Source organism: Eleginops maclovinus, chromosome 15 (assembly GCF_036324505.1).
Source record: "Eleginops maclovinus isolate JMC-PN-2008 ecotype Puerto Natales chromosome 15, JC_Emac_rtc_rv5, whole genome shotgun sequence".
NCBI classification, from domain to species: domain Eukaryota; kingdom Metazoa; phylum Chordata; class Actinopteri; order Perciformes; family Eleginopidae; genus Eleginops; species Eleginops maclovinus.
In genome coordinates this window covers 5,992,787-6,017,138 of record NC_086363.1, presented here as the reverse complement: position 1 = coordinate 6,017,138, position 24,352 = coordinate 5,992,787, and the positions used below count along the sequence as shown (strand labels likewise).

General features: G+C 42.2%; 1 protein-coding gene across 3 annotated transcripts in view; it reads right to left on the bottom strand.

Annotated features, from left to right (window-relative positions):
* Positions 1-14,668: 14,668 nt before the first annotated feature.
* The window catches only part of fut8b (fucosyltransferase 8b (alpha (1,6) fucosyltransferase)), a 75,780-nt gene continuing 66,096 nt past the window's right edge, over positions 14,669-24,352 (bottom strand). For all 3 annotated transcript variants that reach the window (XM_063901367.1, XM_063901368.1, XM_063901369.1), the window contains exons 7-10: positions 23,192-23,438; positions 18,554-18,730; positions 18,228-18,378; positions 14,669-16,416 (exon numbers count right to left, since the gene is read on the bottom strand). In XM_063901367.1, coding sequence (XP_063757437.1) covers positions 16,078-16,416; positions 18,228-18,378; positions 18,554-18,730; positions 23,192-23,438 — 914 coding nt within the window. In that variant the 3' untranslated portion in view covers positions 14,669-16,077. The remainder of the gene's footprint in view (positions 16,417-18,227; positions 18,379-18,553; positions 18,731-23,191; positions 23,439-24,352) is intronic.

Genomic DNA, 24,352 nt, shown 5'->3' with positions numbered 1-24,352 from the left:
TTGATGACAGAGAAATACATGTGAATGTGTGCATTTTTCCAAAAATGAATCTTATAAACCCAAGAAGAAAATTGGTTGTGTGACATACTACTCTCAGAAAGGAAGAGTGGCTCATTCGCTTGACATTATGGAGGACACCATCCGATCTATCAGATATTCAGGGGAATTCCACTGTGTGTGTAGTGTAGGTATGAGAGCAGTCATATCCCTAACAAACTGACTGTAGTGTGGGCTGTGATTCTTCTGTGAGAGACATTGTGTGACCTGAGAATTTGGACAGAGTAACGTAAAGGCACAGTGAGAAATCCTGAGGCTGGATGGCAGGACCTCCGTATGGTGCGGGACAATCCCTGAATTTGGTGCTTCTTCAGCTGAGGATCTTACATTTCTAAAAAAAAGACAGAATTCTGGCATTTTGTCAGCCAGCAACAAGGCTTCCTTCTTTCTTACTCTTACTTTTATTACTGCAATGTTAACTAAGTTCAAGAACAATTGGTATTATTTCGTCATTAGTGTGACAACAGTATCCCTAAAATAATGTAGGAATAGTTTGATATTTTTAGGAAATACATATGGTTACAGTTTTGCACAAGTAATAAGAGAGGTTTGGCAATACTGTCATGTCTATACACCAAATATGTAGCTAGAGCCAGCAGGGAGTTAGCTTAGCTTAGCATAACACCTGGAAACAGGGGGAAACAGCTAGCGTAGCATAGTCAATAATCGAAGTTAAAGCATCATAAGTTCAGCCTCATTACTTTCCTTATGATGTATGCATGATGATACAAACACTGTTTTAGGTTGTTAAACTGATCATGAAACGTTATGACATAAAAAGTTTCATTTTGCTACCGTCTTTTCTGGACCTATTGCCTGCTTGAGGTGAGAATAATATCCTGCTGGATGTGTGGGGACAATCATAGCACTCTGATCTGTTTCCTTAAGGCATGCCCAGAGGGTCAGAACCTGTTGGAAATGCATGAGACTATCATGCTTGTTGTCGGCCAAGAAACCCCATTTACACGTGGCCGATGTGTGTCAGTGACCTGCAGTCGCCTAAGGGCCTCCTTGAGTCTTAAGTGCACTGGATATCTATAATACATGCTGTCCCCCCCCCTCCCCCCCCCCCCCCCAAGATTGGAAGTCTGTGGAAATAATCTCAGCTAGTGGTTTATGCAAGTGTAAAAAGATATATTAATCGGCTTTGCAAATATACGCAACATGAATTTTTAATAATGTAAAATGTTATTAAGTGTTGCCCTGTACCACCAGACCTTTGTGTTTGTATTGGATTTTACCTTGTCTGCTTAATATATCATGTAGATAATTTCATTGCTCAACATGAGATAAAACTTTGATAAAATAAAGTAAGCCTCTCTTCACATTGTAAGAGTTTCTATGAGCTGCATTTACTCTACATTTGCACTCAATAATGTAGAACTCAGTTAGCTGCTGTCACACAACATGTATTTCTCATAAGAGATAATCCAAAGTAATCACCGACTCTCAACAAAGTCATGTTTTTGACAAGTAAATCTAGTTTTTACATTGTTACACTTCACTTGCACAGCGCCCGGAGATTTAAAACACACCTCGATGTCATTGTGCATATTCTGTCGATACAGGTGATGCAGGGTTTACCTCACTGTGGATTACCCTCATGCTCCAGTATTATTTAATTCAAAATCCATACCAGTTAGTCCAAATGAAACACAATGAAATCCATGATGAAATATAAATGTTAATTAACCAGTGATGAATCATGCATTAATGGATAAAACAGAGGACCTGCACGCTGCCGTGTCAGCTCAGTCTCCCGCCCCCCCCCGCCGCGTTACATTGTCTGCAGCTCTCCCGGGATCCCAGGGAGCTCATCTATCTGTAAGGAGCAAGGAACAAGCTTTTGATTTTATTTTTGGCGTGTATAAATTATTCAGAGAGCATCCCCCCTACATTTATCTCCGATGAGGCTGTTCAGTCTGTGTCGAACTCTCTCCATCTAACTCTTACTCCATCTGTCTTTCTCTTTCTCACTCGCTCCGTCTCACAACCCCCACTCCTTCTTTCAGACACACACCGTGGATAAGATCTGTCTTTACCTCATCTCAAAGAGGCCTTGGCGAGCACTCTCAGGAATATTGATCATGACACCCTATTGTGGCAGCAGGCCTTCTCTGCTGCTGCGGCACACACCAGAGACTCTTTTGGGAAGACCGGGATTTCTTCTCCATGTTATGAGCTCGGGTGACCTCGGTGGCAAAGCAGGAAAAGCCTTTACATGGAGGCGCTAAGAGACTCTGGGGGGCTTGGATTAGTGGTGGAGACTCTGAACAGTGTCACTGACTTATTCATCTACACAGGGGCTCACTTTCTGTCTTGTCCTACCCCACAGGCTAGACAAATCATTTTTGTGTACCTCAGACCAGCTGGGATAAAGCAAAAAAAACGTACCAATCTCCACCTGCACCATCTGCTGCCGAGCTGCTTTTGAGCAACTAATTTCCACGTGAAACTGCTCAGCATCCCACAGGAGAACACTGAGGTGGCACTAGGCAGCTCCCAGGTAGGTCTCTACTGTACACTATAGGAGGTGTACTGGGAAGTGGAGCAGAACTAAAAAAGAACAAGTATGCAAAAGAACATGCCAGCTCAGCAAAAACACTCCCTGAATATAAAGGCTTTACTAAGTTCATCCTTGTGACAATCTGAAGACACCATACTGCACATTACTGCTTTGCATCTCATTATGGGCTTTCACATACACTGTGTACCCATCACAGTCTGCAGCAGGGTTACCGCATATTCAAAGCCAAGGAGAAGCCATGACACATTGTCCTGTTTTTAAAGAAGCATGTCACAAGCACAAAATGGTGCACACTCGTGGTTATTATAACCTCTAAATCCTCCCCTGCAGGTGGGTCAGTCTAACAAACCCATGCTGTGCAGCCAAACATTTATAAAACCCACAGAAATAGGACATCACAAGGTTTGTTTTTAGATATACCAAATGCGTCTGGTTGTAGTTCGGAGAAAAGCATTCAAAATGATGCAGAAATCATGTATGATTGAATATTTCACGCAGTCAAACATCTCATACAGTGGTTACGAGGGGATTAGAGGAAAAACCCTTAAATAACAAAAATATTTTTCTCACTTTCCACTTGTGGTATGCAACCAGCCTCGCAGCTTGCTGTCAACTGTTTCCTTAGAGCCTGCATCTTTAGTAGTGCTTTCCATGAAAACTTTCCACAATGCGGGATATATATAGCAAGGACTTTTTCTTATCTTAAAACGGCTCTTTCTTCTTTCTTTTTGTCAAGTTTGATTCAGTAAGTGCTTCAGGTTGAATTCACAAAACCTCCTCAGAGCAAACTTGTAAATTGCCACTTTCAACCTGATGAATGCCACCTGTTCATGAGAAGGTGCCCATGTGGGACCTTTGTGCACATTAGCATAATTGACCCCCCCCCCCCCCGAATGGCTATATAAGGCTAAACGTTCTGCTCCATTTGTGGCCAAGCTCCAATCACTAAAAATGTATCCCGAGTGTAAAAAGAAGAACACCACACAGGAAAGCTTGAAGCCCTCGCAACGCAGTGCTAGGACTTAACGGTGCCATAGAATGCACCTATCTGGTATTTTGAATTGTTCTCTGATGTCTACAAAGAAGGTAAATAACTTTGGTATTCCAAAAAATGTCCAGATGCAGTTTTACAGACCCATTTAAAACCCTATGATTTGGTCCTAGAATCACGAGCTATATAGATACTAAGAGTTGTGACACTCCCATAGACCTCCGTTGTAATAATCGAGATAGTTCCAAACATTGGCATTTGGGCGTTGGACCCGGTTCACTTACATTGCGGCGCATCGATTAGTTCCAGAGGGAAGTTGCTGAAATATTGACCTCTTTTGAATTATCAACTCTTTATATTGTATCACAGGCCCTTTTTGATGCTTACTGGTCTTCATTTGTATATGCACAGCGTAATTATCAATATTTTATCTTGGATGTTACAACCAATTTGCAAGCATTGCCTGCTATAGCTAGCGCGACTTCGCCAGCTGTGAAGCTAAGACTTCGGTTGATATGTTGGGTAACTAACAAGCAGGATTTGGATTGATTATCGGGGGGTTAATTTATTTTGGGTTTTGGCTTTTATCTGCTGAACCTGACCGTGTCAGCCATCGTTAGTTGGCTTTGTGTATGGTATAAGATTAACTGCTAGCACTAGTAGAAATAAGGTGGCGTTTGTGATTAATATTTCATTGAATTTTGGGATATACTAACTTTTCATTTTGTTGACTGTACTTACAGTACTACGTTTTTCGTACTGTTCCGTGTTAACTTGATTGGTGAATTAGTGTAAGGGATGTCAACTCATGAACGAAGCGTGAACACTCAGGTTCCCATGATATATCTCAGATACTCATTTATTGTGAGGAAACTGTGTATTGTAATGTACATACTAGTTTAATTTAACCAAATAAACACTTTATTCAGCCTCATATCAACCAAGGTGGCTGCTGCTGGCGGTGAACGGCGGCTGCTGCTGGCGGTACGGCTCATTTGAATAATGAAGACGAGCTCTGCTCTGATTGGCTGGTTTACGAGGAGCAATCCATGGCTGCCTCAGAGCCCACAGAAGTGAAGTTCGCGAAACTGCGAGAGATGAATCATGGAGGCTATTGGCATCCAACCTTACATGTTTGAGCCTTTATCGGAGGGGGAAACCCGATGAATTTGAAGAACAGCCAGTTGGTCGGAGATTGGAGAGCAACGTTACGGAGTGGTGAGTGTTAGCGTTGGTGTTTCCAGCAGCTGGTGTATGCAAATGTTGGGGCTGGACTACCGTGTGTGACGTAACACACAGGGGTTGTTGTAATTCGCCTGTTTTACCGCTGTGATATGCATATTCGATTGCATATTCGTGATTTGCAAGTGAAGGAGAAAACAATGGTGTTTGAGGTTCACGGTATGTCAGTTCAATGTACTGAACTCTCCTTATTCAACTATGCCAAGGTAAATACAGTTTTCCATTCTATGGCACCTTTAAGAAATGCAAGACTGACAGTCCTAATATTTGAGGGCCAAAGGAGAAGAAAACATAACAAAAGCTGCCATCAATGTGTTACCGCAGAGCTGTATGGTGACAGAAATAAAGAAGAAGCGTTTTGACATCAAGTCAGATAACATAAAATGTCTTGCCACAGCAAAGTGGTTTGTAACTTAGATGGGAGATGGTCAAGAGGACCTGACAGTTCTCTTTTATGAAGACCTGAGGCAGATATTGGAGCGTGACACTTCTCATAGCTGTATTGCGACAATTCAACCTTAAAGGAAAAACCCTGCTCCGCCATCAGGGGGTTAACATTAATAATTAAATACAAATTCTAAATAGCAGAACATTTCATTGGTACATGTAAATGACTGTAAGAACAAATCTGTTCATATTAGCGGTTATTGAATGCGGCCCTTTGATTCTACAAAGACGTTTGCATTGATTTTTGCACTGCTGCGAGCACCACAATCCAAACTGTATTGACCCCCCATTGTGTCAGGTTGGATGAAGACATTGCAGTGAAACCATGACAAAGAAAACCCAAGCCTCCATGAGGCTAGACACTGCTGGAAGTGAGAAAAAAAAGAAGCCTTTTCCATTTATTAATTTGGTTAAACCGACCCTTTGAAGAGCTTTGAATAGAAAGGTGTTGGCAGCATGCGGTTTGATACACTCAAACTCATTACCCACCCTCAACTGTGCGCCCCTTTGGCTGGGTGACATTAGAGTTATGTCATATTGCATGGAGGCAGACAGCGTTAGCACCATCCTCTCAGTGAGTAACCTGTTCTTAGCCGGGGAGCTTGTTTGCTTTGGGGTACTGCATATGTTATGGGTGTTAAGTAAATTGGCAAACATCTGGGATGATATGAATGACCAGAATTTCCCACTGAACTTGGGAAATGAAATAACCCCCACTGTGCAGCTGATGAACAGCGTGCTCAGGCATCCTAATAAATACTTGCTCGTAATTTCAACCCGCTCTCACGCTGAGAGAGGCCGACAGTGGCTGCTGCTGAGGTCTTCCTGCTTTGGACGGGGGCAGATGAATAAAAACACCACGGACGCCCTGTGTGAGCGTTGGGTTAATTTACTGTCTATGGTTTTAAAAGCAGACTTAATCTGCAGTTAACAGAGCAATATTGCTTTATGTTTAATTATTTGATTGAACTTGTTTGAAAAGTGTGAAAAATGTGGTATGACCCAGACTATAATGTGTGTCAAAAGTGGAATTACGCCACACTGTGAATAAAAGTGAAAGTTATTTGTTGTATGTCCTTTCAACAGCGTTCCACAAAGGCAGCAAAAGTACCCATCGATCTTGAAAATATTGTCACCAAGGCCACAGTGAAATACGAGCCTGTGCTCTATCCGCAGGGCTAATAATAAACAACTTGGAGGGCTCAGGCAGGGAGGATGAAAGACAGCCATGATATGACATTTTTCCAGGTCATCAAAAAAGAAAAAAGGAACTGAAAATAGTTTGAGAGCTCAGTCATGTGTTAACATGTGTAGATGAATTGTGCCCAGCAGACATGGCCATCCTTACGCATGTGTGCACAAACACACTCACAGCCGGCAGCCTGCTCCGTACCCGGGATGACAGTGGCCAGGATCGCAGGGAAGCAGGTAAGTGTTGGGTCAAGGGCGGACTGTCATCACAGGGAGACTGCGGCTCCAGGCAGTAATCTAACAGCGTGTCTAATCGGAACTTCAGACTCCCTGACTTCACCTATCTGCATGGGGGAAAGAAAAAAAAAACTTGCCTTGGATTTAAAAACCTTCACAGGTCCAAGCTTAAAAGCAAAAACAACATGCTTGTGTCTTAGAAGACAACATCACTCACTGACTTTAGAGCGATGGAGAGGCTTGAGAAAAAGAAAGATGACAAAGCACACTCAGATCATCTTTTTATTTATCTGCCGCCATCAAAGAGTTCAATCCTGTAAATAGCTAAAAGCACTCTTTTTAATCCCCCTCAAAAAAGAGAAACTAAACTAAACGATGGAGAATATCCTCTGTAGAATTACTCTGATGACTAACATAGAGGGGAACATTAGGGCTTATTCATAATAAGGCTTAGGGGTAATACCTTTCATCCAAGCCTCCTTTAAACACCTGCTTCCTCTAACATTAACTGGATAATTGTAGTTCGATGTCAGAAACATCTGCCTAAATTAACATATGATTAGACTAAGCATAATCAAACTGACATTGAAACACTTTATTTTTTTGGGAACTCAGGCCAGTTATGGGTTTTTTTAGGGGGTCTATTAAAAAAGCCTGGCAGTGAATTTATTACAGCGGGGGAAAAGATTGAATAAGTGTTTCGCTGGTTGGATGCCTACTGGCAAAAGTGGCTACTTTACATTGAAATGCCACATGCACAGTCCATCATTTCCCCAGAGTTAATGCTAGGCGTTTTTCCCGAGCACTTCAATTATCATATTCAATGCTGCGCAATTAGAATTTTGCTTTTCTGCATTATTCTTTGAGACGGAGACAAATGTACAGTAGACATAAAGAGGGGCAGGCAACATGAGCACAGGCAGAGCTAGACGAGGTAGCCTGGCTGCAGACTGAGAGAATAAAACTATTGAAAGGATTTCAATGCAATTCAGAGGATGACAGCGAGTATCACGATGCCCTCAGGTGATCCCCTTACGTGCTCCCATGAGGTATAAAACTATTGGATGGACTTACATGAAATTCGATGCAAATATTGATTGTCTGCAGAGGAAGAATGACTTTTTTTGATCCTCTGACTTTCAATCTTGCACCACCAGCAGATCAACATTTGAATTTCTAGATATATAATGGCCTTGATGAGAGTCTTTACAGACACAATGTTCGCTTATCCTCTGAATTATATGGACATCTTCTGGATGGAGTGAAGCAAAAAATTTGCAGACCTTCATGATGATGAATCCTAATGACTTCAGTGATTCGTGACTTTCACGATGAGGTTTACATGTGTGGCTTAAAAGTCTTAAAATATAGGATATGTGGACATGAAATTTGGTACAGACAACAAGGTTGTACCCATGAATATGTGTAGGTTTGGTAATCCCTTAACTTTTCTATGAGCTGCATCATCAGATAAACAATAAAATCTGCCTAAAACAGTGAATGACCACATACCTGCAAAACCATCAGCCTCAGCTCTCAAATATTAGCATGAGGACATACTGAACTAGTTAGCATTATATAACATGTGCTAAACATCAGCACCTTAGCATAGACATGGTTAGCATCCAGAGCATTAGCGGACAAAGTACTGTATAGCCTCAGAGAGTTTCAGAGCTTTCTCAGAGTTTTTTATACTACAAACCCACCTTGGCACCAATCCAGACATAAGACCAGGGGTCAATTAGACTTGAATGCAGCCACAGAGGTGATCACCTATTCCTCACACCAGATCTGCCAATAACAGCATACAGTCTGCCATCAAGGGGAATGGATTAACCTGTGCAATAAGAGTTAATTGCACATAGTCGCTATTAACTTGTGTCATCAAGGTTTGGAGGTACAAAGGGAGATGGAGGGCGACAGGAAAGATGAAGATGTAAAGCCAGATGGACAGAAAGAACGAGAGCCCACTTTTCTCTCGGCATACGTCCAGACACACACAAGAGAACTTATTGTTCTTTAGCTGCGGCTCAGGCTATCACACAATGACACCATAATTACAGAGCAGGGACTAAAGAAAGACAGCCACTGACCACTTAGCCTCCACAGTGGGAAAATCAGCAAGCAGGGGCAATTATACAACTCCTGCTCCACGTCTGAATTTAACAGTCCGCCTTTACATACAATCTCCTCTGAATCCTCAGCGTGTTTTCCTTAAGATAAGAGAAATGTTTTCTCTCATGCCCTAAAGATGGAGGCTGTTCCCTCACATATGCACATCCAAGAAGGGAGAAGTAATCCCTTTTCCTGCTAGAGGCTGCCAAATACGTTATAGCAATAGTCTATAGACAAGCCGAAGACCTCTGAGCAATCACTTGAATTGATGTGTCATAGTCATTGCCCTCCTCAGAGGTAGAACGTCCTTAAAGCCATATCATATATTTTTTGCTTCTGAGAAATGATATCATCTCCAGACCTTTATTGGTCCACTTTCTGTGATTAGTGTTTGGCACTGTGCATGAATAGTTGATGTACTGCAGCCCTCGGCGATTATTATCCCAACCGCATTCATCTCACCAAGACCATTGATTTGCAATTAGTCCAGGGGTGATGATACAAACTCGGGCCTCTCTCTTACAACCAGGTACAGTATGTTTTGTGTGCTGCACTCAACTATTGTTGTCGAGTCCCACTGTGTAGCCCCAGGCTCTAAGTCAGCGTGGATAAGTATTCAGCTAGTGTGCTGTTGTCGACTTCCACCATGATCCTCTGAATTGCTGTATAAGTATGCAGGCGGAGTGGCGGTGTGTCTCCTCAGTCTCCCGCTCCTCCTCCTTTGTGATGTACGCAGGCGGTTTTATCAAACCCTGACTGGGAAGACAGATGGCTTTGAATAGGGGAGCCTAATGTAAAAGTGTGTGGAGTATGGCGGAGGGAGAGATAAGAAGCAGCCGGCCATTTCTCTCTGGCTGTGTTGGGGTACAGAGCCTTAAATCACCTGTTATCTCCTGCAGCCTCAGCCAGACGCTAATGGTCATCACAGCGGGCTCAACTCCGCAGGCAACAGCAGCAGAGGGAGGCGGGGCGGCGGCTGGAGCTGTGAACTCGCTCCCTACAGCTGCTGCAGCAGGCGTCACATAGAGGGATGGTAGATGTATCAGCAGCAACATTATTCTTTGTGCTGTACAGTAGAGATGACGTGCCATCGACACAAAACCCATTACGTTACTGTAGTGTGTGACATCATCATTATTGTATCAAAGACTGCTCCTAAAACTTGTTGTTATGATGACACTGTACTCATTAAAGTAATTGCTGAGATAAAGGAAGACAGCAACTGGTGTTAAAACGCACGAGACTTTATGATACTTCACATAATGTTATAAAATCAGAGAGAGGGTCTCTAATAAGTATGTTTTTTAGGGATTACTTCACCCAATCTTTTCAGTTTAGGATCAGGTGTTAATTCCCTGTTTTTTCCTCCCAGCAAACAACCTTAATATCAAAAATAACAGAAAGGGACAAAAACTAAATAGTGCGCATGGGATAGAGAGCGGATGGGCATACACATATTTCATCCTGCAGTTAAACATCTCTCTATCACTGGTGGTGGTGTTACAGCTAGTGAAAAGTAAAATTCAGCACCGACATACTGCACAAAGTTATTAACCACTGAAAAAATGTTTTCCCGAATAGCATCAATATTTTACAACTGGTATTCATCTTTTATTCCCAAATGATTTTGTTTCCCTGCAGCCCAGTATCATATGATCTATGGTCAGTTACTGGTCTGTGGCCTAGGGACTGATAACCCCTCTAATCTAAACCACTCTATTTAATGGTTAAACCAAACATTAACTGTAATTATCCCTCATGGCACAGCAAAACCATGTGTGCAAGCAACAGTGGTAATTACAGATGGTCTGTAAACTTTAATGGTTGTTTATTATGTAATGTTTGGGGACTCATTTCATAGTTTGCCTCAATTTTGTCTCCAAAACAGGTTGGAGCTGGTTTTGTTTTTTTTAGGAATTGACAATTTACTGAATTTTTCCTAAATCAGCTTTTTAGAACACAAAAAAATGGTCTTGAATGTTGAATAGCTGTTGAAATATATTAAACAAGAGCTCAGACCTATCTTTTCACAGACAGCCGAAAGCTAAAGAGAAGATAAGCAAATGGATGCAATCATGATTTGATTCAACTTACACACATTACATGTGGCTTAACAGCAACAACATTTAACAAAAGTACAATTATAACTCACAAGGTTCAGAGACAAAACTATTGTTGTTTGCTAGTTAAATATTACCACATGAAGAGCATGCTAGCAATATTAGCATAAGCCTATGGCCCTTAGCACACAGCATAGCAGCTAGCTGACTCATTCTCCACTTGTAGCTTAGCAGACAATCGTTTTTGTGTTTCTTACTCACTGCAGTGACCGACAGAAGAGCATGGTGGACTTTCTGTCTGTTTGTTTCCCCCCACTTGTGGCAGCCATGTTGCAGGATGTTGTCTTGCCACTCAGTCCAACAGAAGGGGGCGTGTTCAGGTGAGAGAGTGACGTCATAGCATACAAAGTGCCAACCAGTGTAACCTTTGAATAGCCACCACAACCACTGGTCATACTCATTGTGCCATTTCCTTTCATATAAGTCTAGTATTAAATATTTTATAGGAAATGCTTGATTTAGAGCTCAAAAGCGCATTATGAGAGCTCAACAATTATTGTGAGAAAAAAGGCATTAGGCCTATAACAAACCACCATTATTCTTTAAAACACCATCAAATGCTATCACAATATTACATTCACGGCTATCATTACCATGTATTAATATGCACTATTGTGACTGCTAATAACACACTTCATCAGGCTGGTTATCAAAGCGTTTTGTCTGACTTACAACAAAGGAAGCTGCAGAGAGCCGACTGGCTGCGGTTCCATTATTTGTGTAACCTCACAGAGCGCTCAGGCCAGCAACGTGCTCTTCATAAAACTGTCAACAACTCCACTGCTGGTACATACAAATCATGAAACGGTTGTCCAGGTATGTTCTGCTGATATTTCTCAGCTACTCACAACCCAAATTGAGGTTTTTATGGTGATACAACCTTTATTCTCACCCTCATCTTAGCTCACTGGATGGTCACAACGTGCAGATAAATACAATTATAGGCACATTAAAATGCATACAAGCTAGAAAATATTGTGTACAATGAAAGCAGGTTGGCATTTCAGAAATTTAATAAATCATTGTTTATCTATATTCACTGCAAGAGTCGAACAAAGGAAAAAAATCTAATTGTTTTCAACGCAGAGACCTCCAACCCCAAAAGGAGAGTATACAATCTTATACCTGCTGTAAGAATCAAATAAGAAAAGCACATTCTTTATTTCAATCATAACGTGATGTGGTTGCAACTGTTTTGTGTATATTATAAAGAGGTATCTTTTTTCTACAAATTACAATAAGGCCCTCTGCTGTGTCAGCTCTCCATTAAAAACCCTGATTTATTGGATTCACAGCAGGGGCTCAGCAGTTAAAGGAGAGTACTTGTGCCAAGCAAAATGCTTTTGTTCCTCTGAGTGATGATGAACTTGTCTGCGCATTAAGCTTGCCCTGCCCTGTGCCAAGAATCAGGTTTATGGAATCTGATTTATAGTGAGTGGAGAGAACGGGTGGGATTAAAAATACTGAGCTGATAAAAGCCAGAAAGTGGACGATCGTTGAGTTGATTTAAGGCAAAGATTCACACCCTGCCATCTTCTTTGCCTTGGGAAAACCCAACAGTTTCTTGTTCTGCTTCCTGTTTCAGCTTTGATGTGGGCCAGGTACCGTAGGGCAGACTTCCCTTGTTACTGCAGCGCCAACGGAGCACTGATTGGAGACGGCCAGGACTACAATAACCATTTCCTCTCCCTTTTTCATGAGTCAGTCAGAATTAATTCAGCTGCCCTTTATAAGATTAGAGTTCCACAGGGCGATGGAGTACCCACTTATCTCTATATAATGTGATTTCCATCACTTACATGGTCACATTGAAATCGTCGTCCATGTTCAGGTTCAACATTTTTTCGAACTTGTCTTGCAGCAACACCAACCTGCCCATTCTATTCTCAGGTAATCCCACTGTACAAGATAAGGGAGCAACCCAACGCCTTTAATCTATGCAGAATGTTAAATTGACCCAAAGCTTAGTTGAGAGTCAGGTTTCAGCCAGTTTGAGCTTTCAAATCAAGTTTGTTTCAAAGTTAGTCCTTTTACCCTCACTACCTGCAATGCTTCAGGGATGCTTTTTTCAGTCCATCACTTTTGCCAGGATACTCTGAACACTTGTACAGATGTTTATGTTCCTCACAGGATAAATCCTCAATATAAAACACTTTAAAATCAAATTATTATGTCTACTGTTTTCTAGACTAGGCCAGGCATAATTAGATTTTACATTAAATGTGACCTTTTACTTGATACATCTGTGTGACCATATTAAACGTCTATTTGTACAGAGCCGGTTCCATGATGGACACAAATGGCGGTCCACCTAATGAGCAAGGGCAGCAGATTTTAATCAGCGTCAGAGTATACTCCCTGTTGCAGGGTTTTATAACCCACTTCCACCTTCTGCTAATAGGGTTTGGATGAAAAAAAAAGGAGTGGTGGTTGGAAGGGCCAGATTGGAAGTTATGCCTTGTTAATACAAAATTCCCTCACAGTATTTCCTCTGCAAAGAAATACTATATTTATATAGAATATTTTCAAAGGACGCTGCCAAAAAGCCTAGATTAAAAAAACCTGAAAAGTAACCTGTTGAACCACGAGTTTGTAAAGAAATAAGGCACTCAGATGTGACAGATTCCCTTTCAACTCACAAAACCACACAACTTAATGAGGAAGGCCTTTAAATCCCAATTACACCTGAAATACAGAGAAGGAAAACCGCCTGCTAAAAACTTGAATGCTCTCTATCAGAAGCGGACTCCAATTAACAGAATAATTAACTGAACTAACGTCTCTCTTAAACGACTGTTACAGGCCACTGTGACAGCAACAATTGCATTTTAATTAAAGTGCCCTCCAGGAAGCATGTGCGTTTATAAAGCCCACAAGGGACTCTTTCCCAGCGAAGAAAGATGTTCAATGAACTGCCGTACGCTGCATGTGCATTGTGAAAGCTTTGTCAACGACTGCTAAATTGGTTGCGGATTGTTGTCAGGCCGGGAAAAAAAAACAATAAAACTACTATTCACTAGAAACCTCATCTCTGCTACCGCTGTTGCTTTCCTTATGGGTGTCCAATGAAGCATGCAGATCAGCGTCGAAATTAAAGAGGGATTTGTAATGAAACTCCCAAAGCACCCTCAGTAAGAAAGTAACAAGACAGCCCATAAATAAGACACAGAGAACGAGATCATAAACGATCAGGACTCCAGAATGGAGCAGGAAGTCTACGGCTGCGTTTTGGCTCCACAGGGAAGAACGTCATGTAGCTGTCACAAGTAATATCTAAACGAAGGACGCTTATGTCTCTGTTGAAGGTACTGATCTCCATCTTTAGTTCGTAACGTAGATCAAAGAAAGATTGAAGATTTGGGGCTCTGTAACGACTTGGAAATGGATTCAGACATTTGCTGAATGATTTATAAAACAAACTACTGGTACTTTTGAAGGTGGGAGTGTACACTCTAATCCTGGGATGACAAAATTATATCAATTTTAGAAGCAGGGTCCTCCTTTTTATGGGAATATCAAAAGATGAACTTCAGGTAATGACTGTAACTCTTCAAAAATAGATGGGTACCCTTCAGGAAATGAACTCTTCAAAAATACACGAAGCCTGGATTCCCAGTTTGGAATGTGTGTAATGCAGAGGCTTGTTCAGGCTGATTGAACGAGCAGGTGTCACCGGAGAGATGGAGGAGCAGATGGCGAACAGAATCAGACCAAAAGGGAAAAAATAAAAAAACTGCTGTGTTGGTTTCTCAAGTTTATTCGATCTGTGGTTATCAAAGACAATGCCCAAGAACATAAGTTATGATAAAAAAGCCTTCATGATGGGGGACTGAGTTTGATATGACATTATCATTTTTAAACATAGGCATATTCTTCCTCATTTATTTTAAAACAGCAATGTTAGAAGTAAAAAAAACAAACAAACAAACAAACGAACAGATGGACAGAAAAGAGCAGAGATGCTGAAAAAAGGACATTATCTCAGTGGAGTGCTTCTTTTGGTGAGCCTCGGGACGGCTCCTGTGTCTGTGTGTGTGCGTGCACCATGAGTTCACCAATCTCCACATAATCTTACCATTGTTCACTAGAGCATTCACCAGCCGAGTGACTAGATCACCATTGTTCCAAGTGCTGTGGTGGGGTGGGGGGGGGGGGGGGGGTGGGGGCTGAGGACAGTCCCCACTGTCACTGCCAGTCCCCTGCTGGCCATACAAACACTATTCAGTCAGGAGGACAGCCAGAATAGATAAAAACACACTGCTCACCATTAATCAGGCACCAGGTCGTCACATGGCCCCTTAAAACATCACACACAGGCACACTTGATCTCACACACACACACACACACACACACTTCCATCCTCACACGCACACACACTGTACAGTATACAATGCACAAGCCCCGTACTCACAAAATTAAAACTGTTTAAAAACACTTGATAAAAGCACAATATGGTATTTTAAATTAATTGCACATGAAAAGACGAGATGGATGAAGTACAGTGAGTGGGGGGTGATGGGGCAGAGGTGAGCATGGCAAGAAGGGGATACAGTACATTCAGTAAACAAAAAACAAAAAAACAGGAGAGAAAGAAAAAAGGCAAGATTAGAATCAGAACCACTGAAAGCAATTAAATAAAAATCAAAACACTTTTTTTCCAGTTTGTCATCATTTTTTTTTTCAGTCATTGATTTGAAGCTCACTCCAGCGTGCGAGTCTTACAGTAGTCCCTTTCCTGTCTCAGGAGAGCGAGCTCGGTCAGCTGTGAAGATTTTAATTGTTTTCTTGCTTTATTTAAAATCAATGTTCACGTCTACATCTCTACAGACCCGACGTCAGAGCATCGGGCAGGGGGAGTAGTGGTAGGGTGCAAGTCTTCCATGACCTGACATATGCACAGGCATTTACACAAGTGCACACACATGTTCGCGCCCGCATACATACACACACACACACACACACACTCTCAAATAAACACACAGAGTGCATTCTCACTCCTTTCACCCCTGGGCGCAGGCTTTTTATTTTCTTCGCAGCTTAGCGCACTGAGTACGCCTCTCTATTCTGTACAAAAGCAGCCTCCTTCCCTGGAATCGGAGTCTGCGTGTTTCTCCTCACACCTTCGCTTCTTTTATCTTCATTTCTTCTTTTACTTATTTTGAGTGTTGAGCAGTTTGTCAGCCTCGGGGTACGTCGGGTACTTCACCGTCTCGATTTTCTCTTTGACCTTGTAGGAAGGGTAGAGGCCAGTGCGGCCCATTTTGCGGTTGATGCCTTTGGAGTATCCGTCCCAGTGGTTTCCTGCCACGCCGATCACGTCCCCGGGCTCCAGGGGAATGTCCTCGCTGTTGCGCGGCTGGTGTGGGTAGATGGCGATCTGGTTGTGGGCGTTTTGACCTCCAAAGTAGTAGATATCGTCCAGGGAATAGAAGAAGGAGGAAGCGTCTGGATGCAGTGTCTGCATAATCTCATAGGCTACACGGCAGACCTGAGACAGAAACAGAAACGGGGGATTATTTTCTTACATCTATACATTCACATGCGCGTATTTGTCTTGACAACAAGGCTGGGGAGGAAAGAGAACATGCTGCTAGAGGTTCAAAAGGATTTCTCTTTGTAAGACATATACTTTGCGTTTCAGCCCTGGTAAAAGAGGGATAAAATGTGTTAAGCAACTCATTCCAGTCAGATCCTTGAAGTGGACTATTAAAGCCGGAGTGTGAATAGGAAGTATGCGGCTCACATATTATTTTTAGGCTTGGCAGTAAGCCCGTCCACTCCGGGGTTATAACTCTCTATAAAACAGCACTTTAGAAGCTGAGATGATCAGAATAATGGATGACAAATGCCTTTGTAAAGTCACATCCGTAATAAATGGGCTGTGAATCATGTGAGTAAAAATGGGACAATGAGGTTGTTGACAATTACATGCTTATGATTATCAAACAGGTTCTGGTGTGCCTTGTGACAAACTGGAAACATCAAGTGACTGTTGTCTTCTCGACAGCTCTAACACGCTATTTTAGCACAAAACCTTTTGTCTGACATTATCTTTTTTCCAAAGCTGCGTTCATAATTAAAAATATAATCAAGGTATTTGTGTTCTCCTCTGTGCTTTTATTGAAGGGTCATCTCTGTGCCAAGGTTATTCTTATTCCTCTTTTTAAACTGCAATTCTGTTCTTTCACTTGTTATTGTGAATTTAGGACCAAAAGCAATCATTTTCCTCTTCAAAGTCTATTATTTATTTCCAAAATAGCAGTTTGAAAAAAACAGATCCTCTTTCTGCAATAATCATGAGCTTTGAGTCACATCTGGTTACCTTCCACTGTGATTAGTCTGAGCTCTGATTTCCTTCAAACGGTTAAACTGTTTTCACCTGATCTAGAGAAGGCTCAGCCTGGAGATTCAGTAATGTGACAACTGAGGTCACATGATAACAACTGAATTACCTCCATGACAACTGAGCTTTTTCCTCTGATGAAGGTCATAAGATGTGCCTGAAAGGTCGAGACGATTTCCAGAATGTCAACCTTGGGTTAAGAGGGTTTTTTTCCCAAACAAATCATTAACTTTTGACTATAATTTACATGTATTCAGTCACAAGTACAAGGTTATATGCTCTAAAGGTTTCAGTGCATATAAATGGACTGCAAATGCTCAAATCCTAAAGTTTTTCTCCCACACACTCCACCCTGCTGGAAACGCCTCCTGATCCTACTTTATGGTTTAGGCACATAGGACTCCTGTTTGAAAAATATGTATATTTAATGAAAATAAACTACATTCCTGCCCTATGACTAATAAAGTCTGATTAAAATAAAACAATCAAGAATTTTTCGTATTTACTGTAAGCACTCATTACAAGTTGAATAATAAAGCTATCCACACATATGCAGTGGAAAAATATATCAGACTTAAGAAATCTGATTAATTTTGACTTCCACCACTGATCAAGTGTGATTTTTATAATGGGAACTTAAAGTAGTGCTGTTAGATACTTGGCCGTTCAGGTTTCAAAGCAAATCGGAACACATATTAGCATTTCTTCTAATTATACTAAATAAGTCTGGAGGCTGGCACACATGGGGTCACAACATATAACCCGAAACAACATAAAATGCCACCATTATTATTTTATTCCACCTCCATGCTTCCTTGTCTGCTGGCAAGCGCACATCAAAGTGTGTTTGGACTGCTTTCATCCCAACAAATCCATCCCAAAAAGTCAATTTAATCAAAACACACTGCAAGGATGCCCCGTATCAAGCTGTCTGTAAACGTTGCCTGTGGGCTGACCTGTGAGGAGAAGGTGCAGACCAGAAAGTCGGTCTGAGACAGGAAGTAGATGTCCAGGATGACTCCTCTCAGCGAGTTCTCGGTGTAGCGGTTGTGAAGGCCTGCCGACCACGAGATGGAGTTATCACTGATGAACTCATATTCTGGATACCTGGGGGGGGGGGGGGACAAAGTCACAAGACACGATGAGATTAAATAAGTATTTTCAGAATCTGAGAGAAACACTTAGGCAGACAGTCATACACACACACACACACACACACACACACACACACACACACACACACACACACACACACACACACACACACACACACAAAACTGACTTGGTCTTTGCTTCCTGCAGCAGGGAGGGATCATCGGTTGCCAGGTAAACTCGTTTCTTGTCGATGTGGACACGTCTGGCCAGATGTTGGAACTGCTCCTCCACATGCAGCATGTACTCCTCTATGGGGTGAAAGGCGGCCTCCGTCCCCACTTTATCCGTCCTCCTCACGTGGACTCTGCAGACAGACAGGGGTGACACAGACAGGGTCACACACTCGTATCATAACTGCTGTAAACTAGAAGCTTTTCTTCCTTTCTCAACGCTGTTTGTTTGGTTTCATATTGTATTGATAAGTTGGTGTTTTGTTCAACTGCACTCTAAAGTAGTAGGGAGTATAAATATAGTCCTCCCAATAACGTTTCTTTTAGAGCAACATTGCACTTACTCTTAAAAATGTAAACCTATTTCAAGAGAATGCATTCTTTTCATGAAGTAGTAGTTGATGTGCTATCAATGCAAGGTATGGCATTTGGCCTTGGCAGAGGTTTTCAATCTCTGAATGCACTTGTGAATAAAGTTGTTTTATCCTTAGTGAAAGATTCTAGTTTAACTGAACAGTGTGTTTTTGATTTGTTTCATAAAATCCTAAATAGAAACAGCACTCTAACTGTATCCCTTTGAAATCTTTGGTGGGACGAAACACAAAGAAATAAAATAAAAGGCAAGCGGTGACAGAAAAATACGACGTTTGAGAAACATGGACGGACAGGAAATAACTAACTCGACTGTAGTTTTTCATATTTCTGTCATCGCTTGCAATAATCAAGGACACAGAGTTTCCGCCGTCAGCGGTGGAACATATGAGAGAAAGAGCACAGCTTGAAGACGGAACAAAAGACGAGCGAGAATGGAAACGTTGCTGCTCCTGACGTGGGAGCATCACTCAAACTGATGGATGAACGATTTTATTCCATCCAAAATTCAATTACAAAACTACCCAGCCACATCTGCATTGTGACTTCTGGCCTGAGGAGCAAATTAAATTTCCAATATAAGACGACCATTTTTCAACCTTCACCTATCAGGGGAGTGAACATGTACATATTTCACGAACATATACAGAGTTCCACCCAGGAGCAGCTCTACTGGAACATAGGAGGGTCAAGAGCATTTGGTGGAGAAATCAGTCTTTAACTTTTCCCTCGGTCGCTTTAGGGATTCAAACAGCTTCTCTAACCTCAAGGCTGCCTCTAGCTTGTTTGTGAGAATGAGGTAGGGGAGGAAAAAGAGGAGAGAGTCAGAGGTCTAAAGAAATAAACAAGCCTCCACCACTGGCCGGTGATCAGACAGTGACTGGGGATTGGTCGCATCAGGAATAGACTTTTTTTTTTACGTGGAAGAATGGAGTCAGAACAGGTGAGCGAGGTGTCAGCGGGGGTGTCGGATCCTTTCATTCGCTGTCTCTCATCTCAGACCGAGGTCATGACTCCAGGCTTTTCCCTCTTTTGTCAGGGTCTTTCTCTCCCACTCCCTCGCGGCTTTCATGTCTTCTGGTTTTTGTTCATGTGAACTCTCTTTTTGTTGTGGTCCTTTCTCTCTCTGTCAGAGCGGCACAGGCATTGCTTAGCTCTTAGCCATCTCCTCCCTCCTCCGCCTCCCCGGGACTCTCCCACACCACTGCCACAATAATTCAATTAATTTAGTCTCTACTCATACAGCACTGGCGAGGCAGGGCAATCCTCACGGTGGGCGTAAAAGCATACATAAGAGACCAAACACCCACACACACACACACACACACCCAGTGCTGATTCTGCTGGATCCTGACAATACCATGTAGACGGAATAAATGATTTGTTTGACAATGACCTCTGGTTGCCCATCAGCAGCATGGGATGAAAAGATATTACCATATTACATCTCTACTTGCGGTAGAATAAATGCTTATTCAACGTTCACTTTGACGTCAAATCAGGTCAAAATTCACAATTATACCCTGATAGGGAAAGGTCTGTAACTCTTGTGGAGTCTTTCCTTTAATTTGCCGTGTAAGGGAGTTTAACTAATAGCTGGATTTTTCGTGACATAGCCGATTCAAAATCAGTTTTATTCGTAAAAAGTTGTATCCCCATGTTCCACATTATGCTAGAATATTATGATGTACCCTAATTGTAAACTGGGATATTTTGAAATGAGCAGTAAAAAATTAAATCAAATGCAAATAAACTGCTGATTTTGTGTAGGTAAAAATACAGTTTCAAGCATTATATGAACATTAAAGCATGTAAACATGAACAAAATACAAATATGACACCTGAAAATAAGCAACATAGGGCCCCTTTTAAATCCCAACGTGTGTTTTTTACAAGTAATACTATAATAACAACATGTTTTTTACGATATCGATCCTTCAAAAGGAATTTTATTCGCGTTTTAATCTGAGAGATTCTGTGAGTCATATAAACAGCTGAAACCACATATTATGAAACGCATAATTCCATCACTTGGTAGCCTTATTGCCATGGCGATAAGGCTATTCTAGAATCTGCAATAGAAGCAGCAACCCAACTTTCCCTCCCTCCCTGCGACCAGCCATCAGGAAGCATTAACCGGTGGCAGTATGGCGCGCTGCTGATAGCTGCTTTTAGTCGGCGGCTTCCAGCCTTCCTTCCGCTCGCGTCCTGAGGGAGCGGCGGGGAGAGAGTTGTGGTGGTGTTGAATGAGCGGGGTGGGGGTCGGTTGGAGGTTGCTGGGTACTCTGGGGACAAGCTGCCTTTCTATCCCTCTTGGTACCCTCTCTATCAACCCTTACACCCCCCACTGCTGCCACCCTCTCGCCTTTTTCTTGCACTGAAACTATAGATCTCTTTCAGCCCCACTGCTGCATCTCACATTAACTCCCCCCCCCCCACTTTCCCTCACTTTTCCCTACGCACACATATCGCCTTCCCCCACAGTGCTGATGGAGGCGCACAGGCACTTTGTTGCAACATCAGTGCGCAGTAGAGTGGATGTATTGAGAGCTGAGGAGGGACCGGGAAAGAAAAAGGGATGAAAACTTTGTTCTTCCCAGCACATCATTTCAATAAGCCTCTCCCCAGTGATATGCTGGAGAAAAGGGTGGGTACAGGGGGGGACACAAAGAACACTGATATAGATGTGTGTAAAACTAGGAGAGCAAGAGAATTGTGGTACGGGATTTGCGCCTGGGGAATGTGAGTGAGAGGTGAGTGTCTTGAAGCAGGGTGAACAAATGAAGACAGAGCAAATGAGAGGATGTGAGAAGATGGGGAGATAGGAAAAGTTTTGGAGGAGTCCCAGAAAAAAAAGGGGGAGGAGAGTCAAAGAGGGCTGGGAGACGGAGATGGAGGATGCCAGGTTGATGAAAGGCCGAGAGCTAAAACCCCAAGAGGAGAGCATCTGAGTAATAGCGAGAGCGACGGGGAAAAGTGAGAGAGGGAGGTAGAAATGGAAAGAGCAGGGATGATTATTTGCAGCAAAACATATAGAAGAAGATGAGAAAAAGAGGGGGTTATGAAAAGTGAGAATCCTTTGAAGAGGGTGAAAGGAGTAAACCAGGCTGACTTCACTAACCATTTGAATATGACTCTAAGAATTAGTTTTAAACCACTTCCTTTGCCAGCTGAGGGGGTTCAGTCTCATGCGACTAACTTTAGAGAATCTCAGCAAAGTATCTCAGTTCAAACACTTTCCCATGACTGACAGCTAACCAGACATTACGGGAATTGTCCTAAAAAAGGTTAAAAAAAACTTTAAATCTGTAAACACAGGCCTCCAATTTGACATTAAACCTTAAATCACTTAGGATTTTAGTAACTATTATACAACAGGAGTAAATTGTGCATTATGGGACTGTTTTCAGCTGAGGATTAATGCAGTGAGGCTCAGTTTTGTGCTTTGAATAGTTTCTGGAGCTCTATGGCAGAGAGGAATGACATTCAGTAAATCAGGCTTTGGCAACAAAGATAATAATTGTTTGTTGGATTTATTTATTGTTGTTTTGGGTATTTTTAAGGGATTTGTTGACAATTACAAAAATATAGAATGCGGCCCAGCTAATGCTTTAATCAACAAAGACTATTGAAGATAAAAGAAAGGCTTCCAGCTTTTCATCTTTAATGCGGCCATTAACAGCATTACAAGCTCCTCATGTCTTGTCTGGTTGTCTGAGATACTTTTACTTAACAGCTATTTAATTGCTTTAGAAACAATATCAGATCAGAAGGTCTTGGACTAGGGAATAAGGACCCTCATGGGGACATTAATACATTAGAAAAAGTCAGAATCAGACCCATCATAACAGCGATTTTATAAAGTAGAGAGTGATGAAATTTCAAGTTGATTCGTGTAACTGGGAGCCGCAACTATGACAAGCAAAGGACTGTACAGGAACGATAGAGATGTAACATTAACTAGAGAAAAAACAAACGGCAAATTATGTTGATTTTATTACAATTGCATTAACCTCATATTAACCTCACCCAAAGCAATGTGTGTGTTCTCACGGCCATGTCATTGTTTTCTTCTTCCTCTGGCTTCTGTTCGCTTTGACTGTGCAGCACTTTGTAAATATAATTGTGGAGGTATGCTATAGCGACAAAGCTTTTATTTCTAAAGGGTTTGTAACCACAGATGAGAGAGAGAAAACAGAGCCACACACACTGAGTGTCCTTACCCGATGATGGGGTGTTTGAAGCCCAGCTTGGCCGTGGTCTGCTGGATCTCCTTTTCCAGCCACGACTGCGGCCGCACCAGGTACTTGACAAACTGGGACACCCACCAGACGGAGGGGTCGCCGTGCAGACGGTGCAGGCGTGGGGCCAGGTCCTCAGGGATGGCCAGGGGCAGGTAGGGGGGCCGAGGATGGAGGCTGTCCACGATGGGCAACTCCACAACCTGGACGTCCTTATCGTGGGCCTCTCCTGTTGGGTATAAGACACTCAATATTCAAAACTGATTCAACCTTTTAGACAGCAGAGCTCGAGTTAAGGGCTGTAACCAATGATAATGTTCATTCACCAATTGTTTAATCTATAAAATATCAGTTACTACAGAGAAAAACAATCAGTGCAGTTTCCCAGAGCCCGAGGCAATGTCATCAAATTGCCGGTTGCTTTCTGGCAGACCAAATGATACAATAAAAAGCAGAGCAAAAAGGCATTCATCTGAGAACCAGCAAATCCTTGGGGTTTTAAAACAATGTAATAAACTCATGGATTATCAAAATTAGTGATTTATTTTCTGCAGAATGGACACACCTATCAGCACTACCAGTGTTTAAATCAAAAGTCATTTGTGATTTTTGGCAACAAGAATTAAATTGACTTGCTTGACTTTGCTTCAGACCTCGTATCAGTAACTGGTTGTCTGTAGGATAAAGAAAGCCAAAGACTTGAGTCATTTCATTTCTGATGGAAATCCCCATGAATGTTCCTGTTCAGGTTAGACAACTTTAGTTCATCGAGTTCAAATAAATCAGCAAGTCACAAAGCATAGTTTTTCTCCGTCAGAATGAATGATCGGGTTGTGATGCATTGATATATTTCAAAATTATTGTTAAGCACTATTATATGCATTCCATTTCCAGCATCAATCCAACCCCCCCACCCCAGTGAGTCCAGCTTCTGTGATTGACAGCTGCTCTTTGCCTGTCCTTGCTTAAAGGCCAAGGTAATCTCCTTTCCATCACGGCTGTGTAGGGCCAGGGGCCGATGGAAGGACCTGGATTGGTGAGGTTGGTGATCTGCCACTGGCCCCTTCAGGCTCAGTTCTGCTTGGCCCTGGGCAGAGGCTTGAGCAGGGCTGATTGCGAAGCTCACCTCTCTGGGCAGGATAA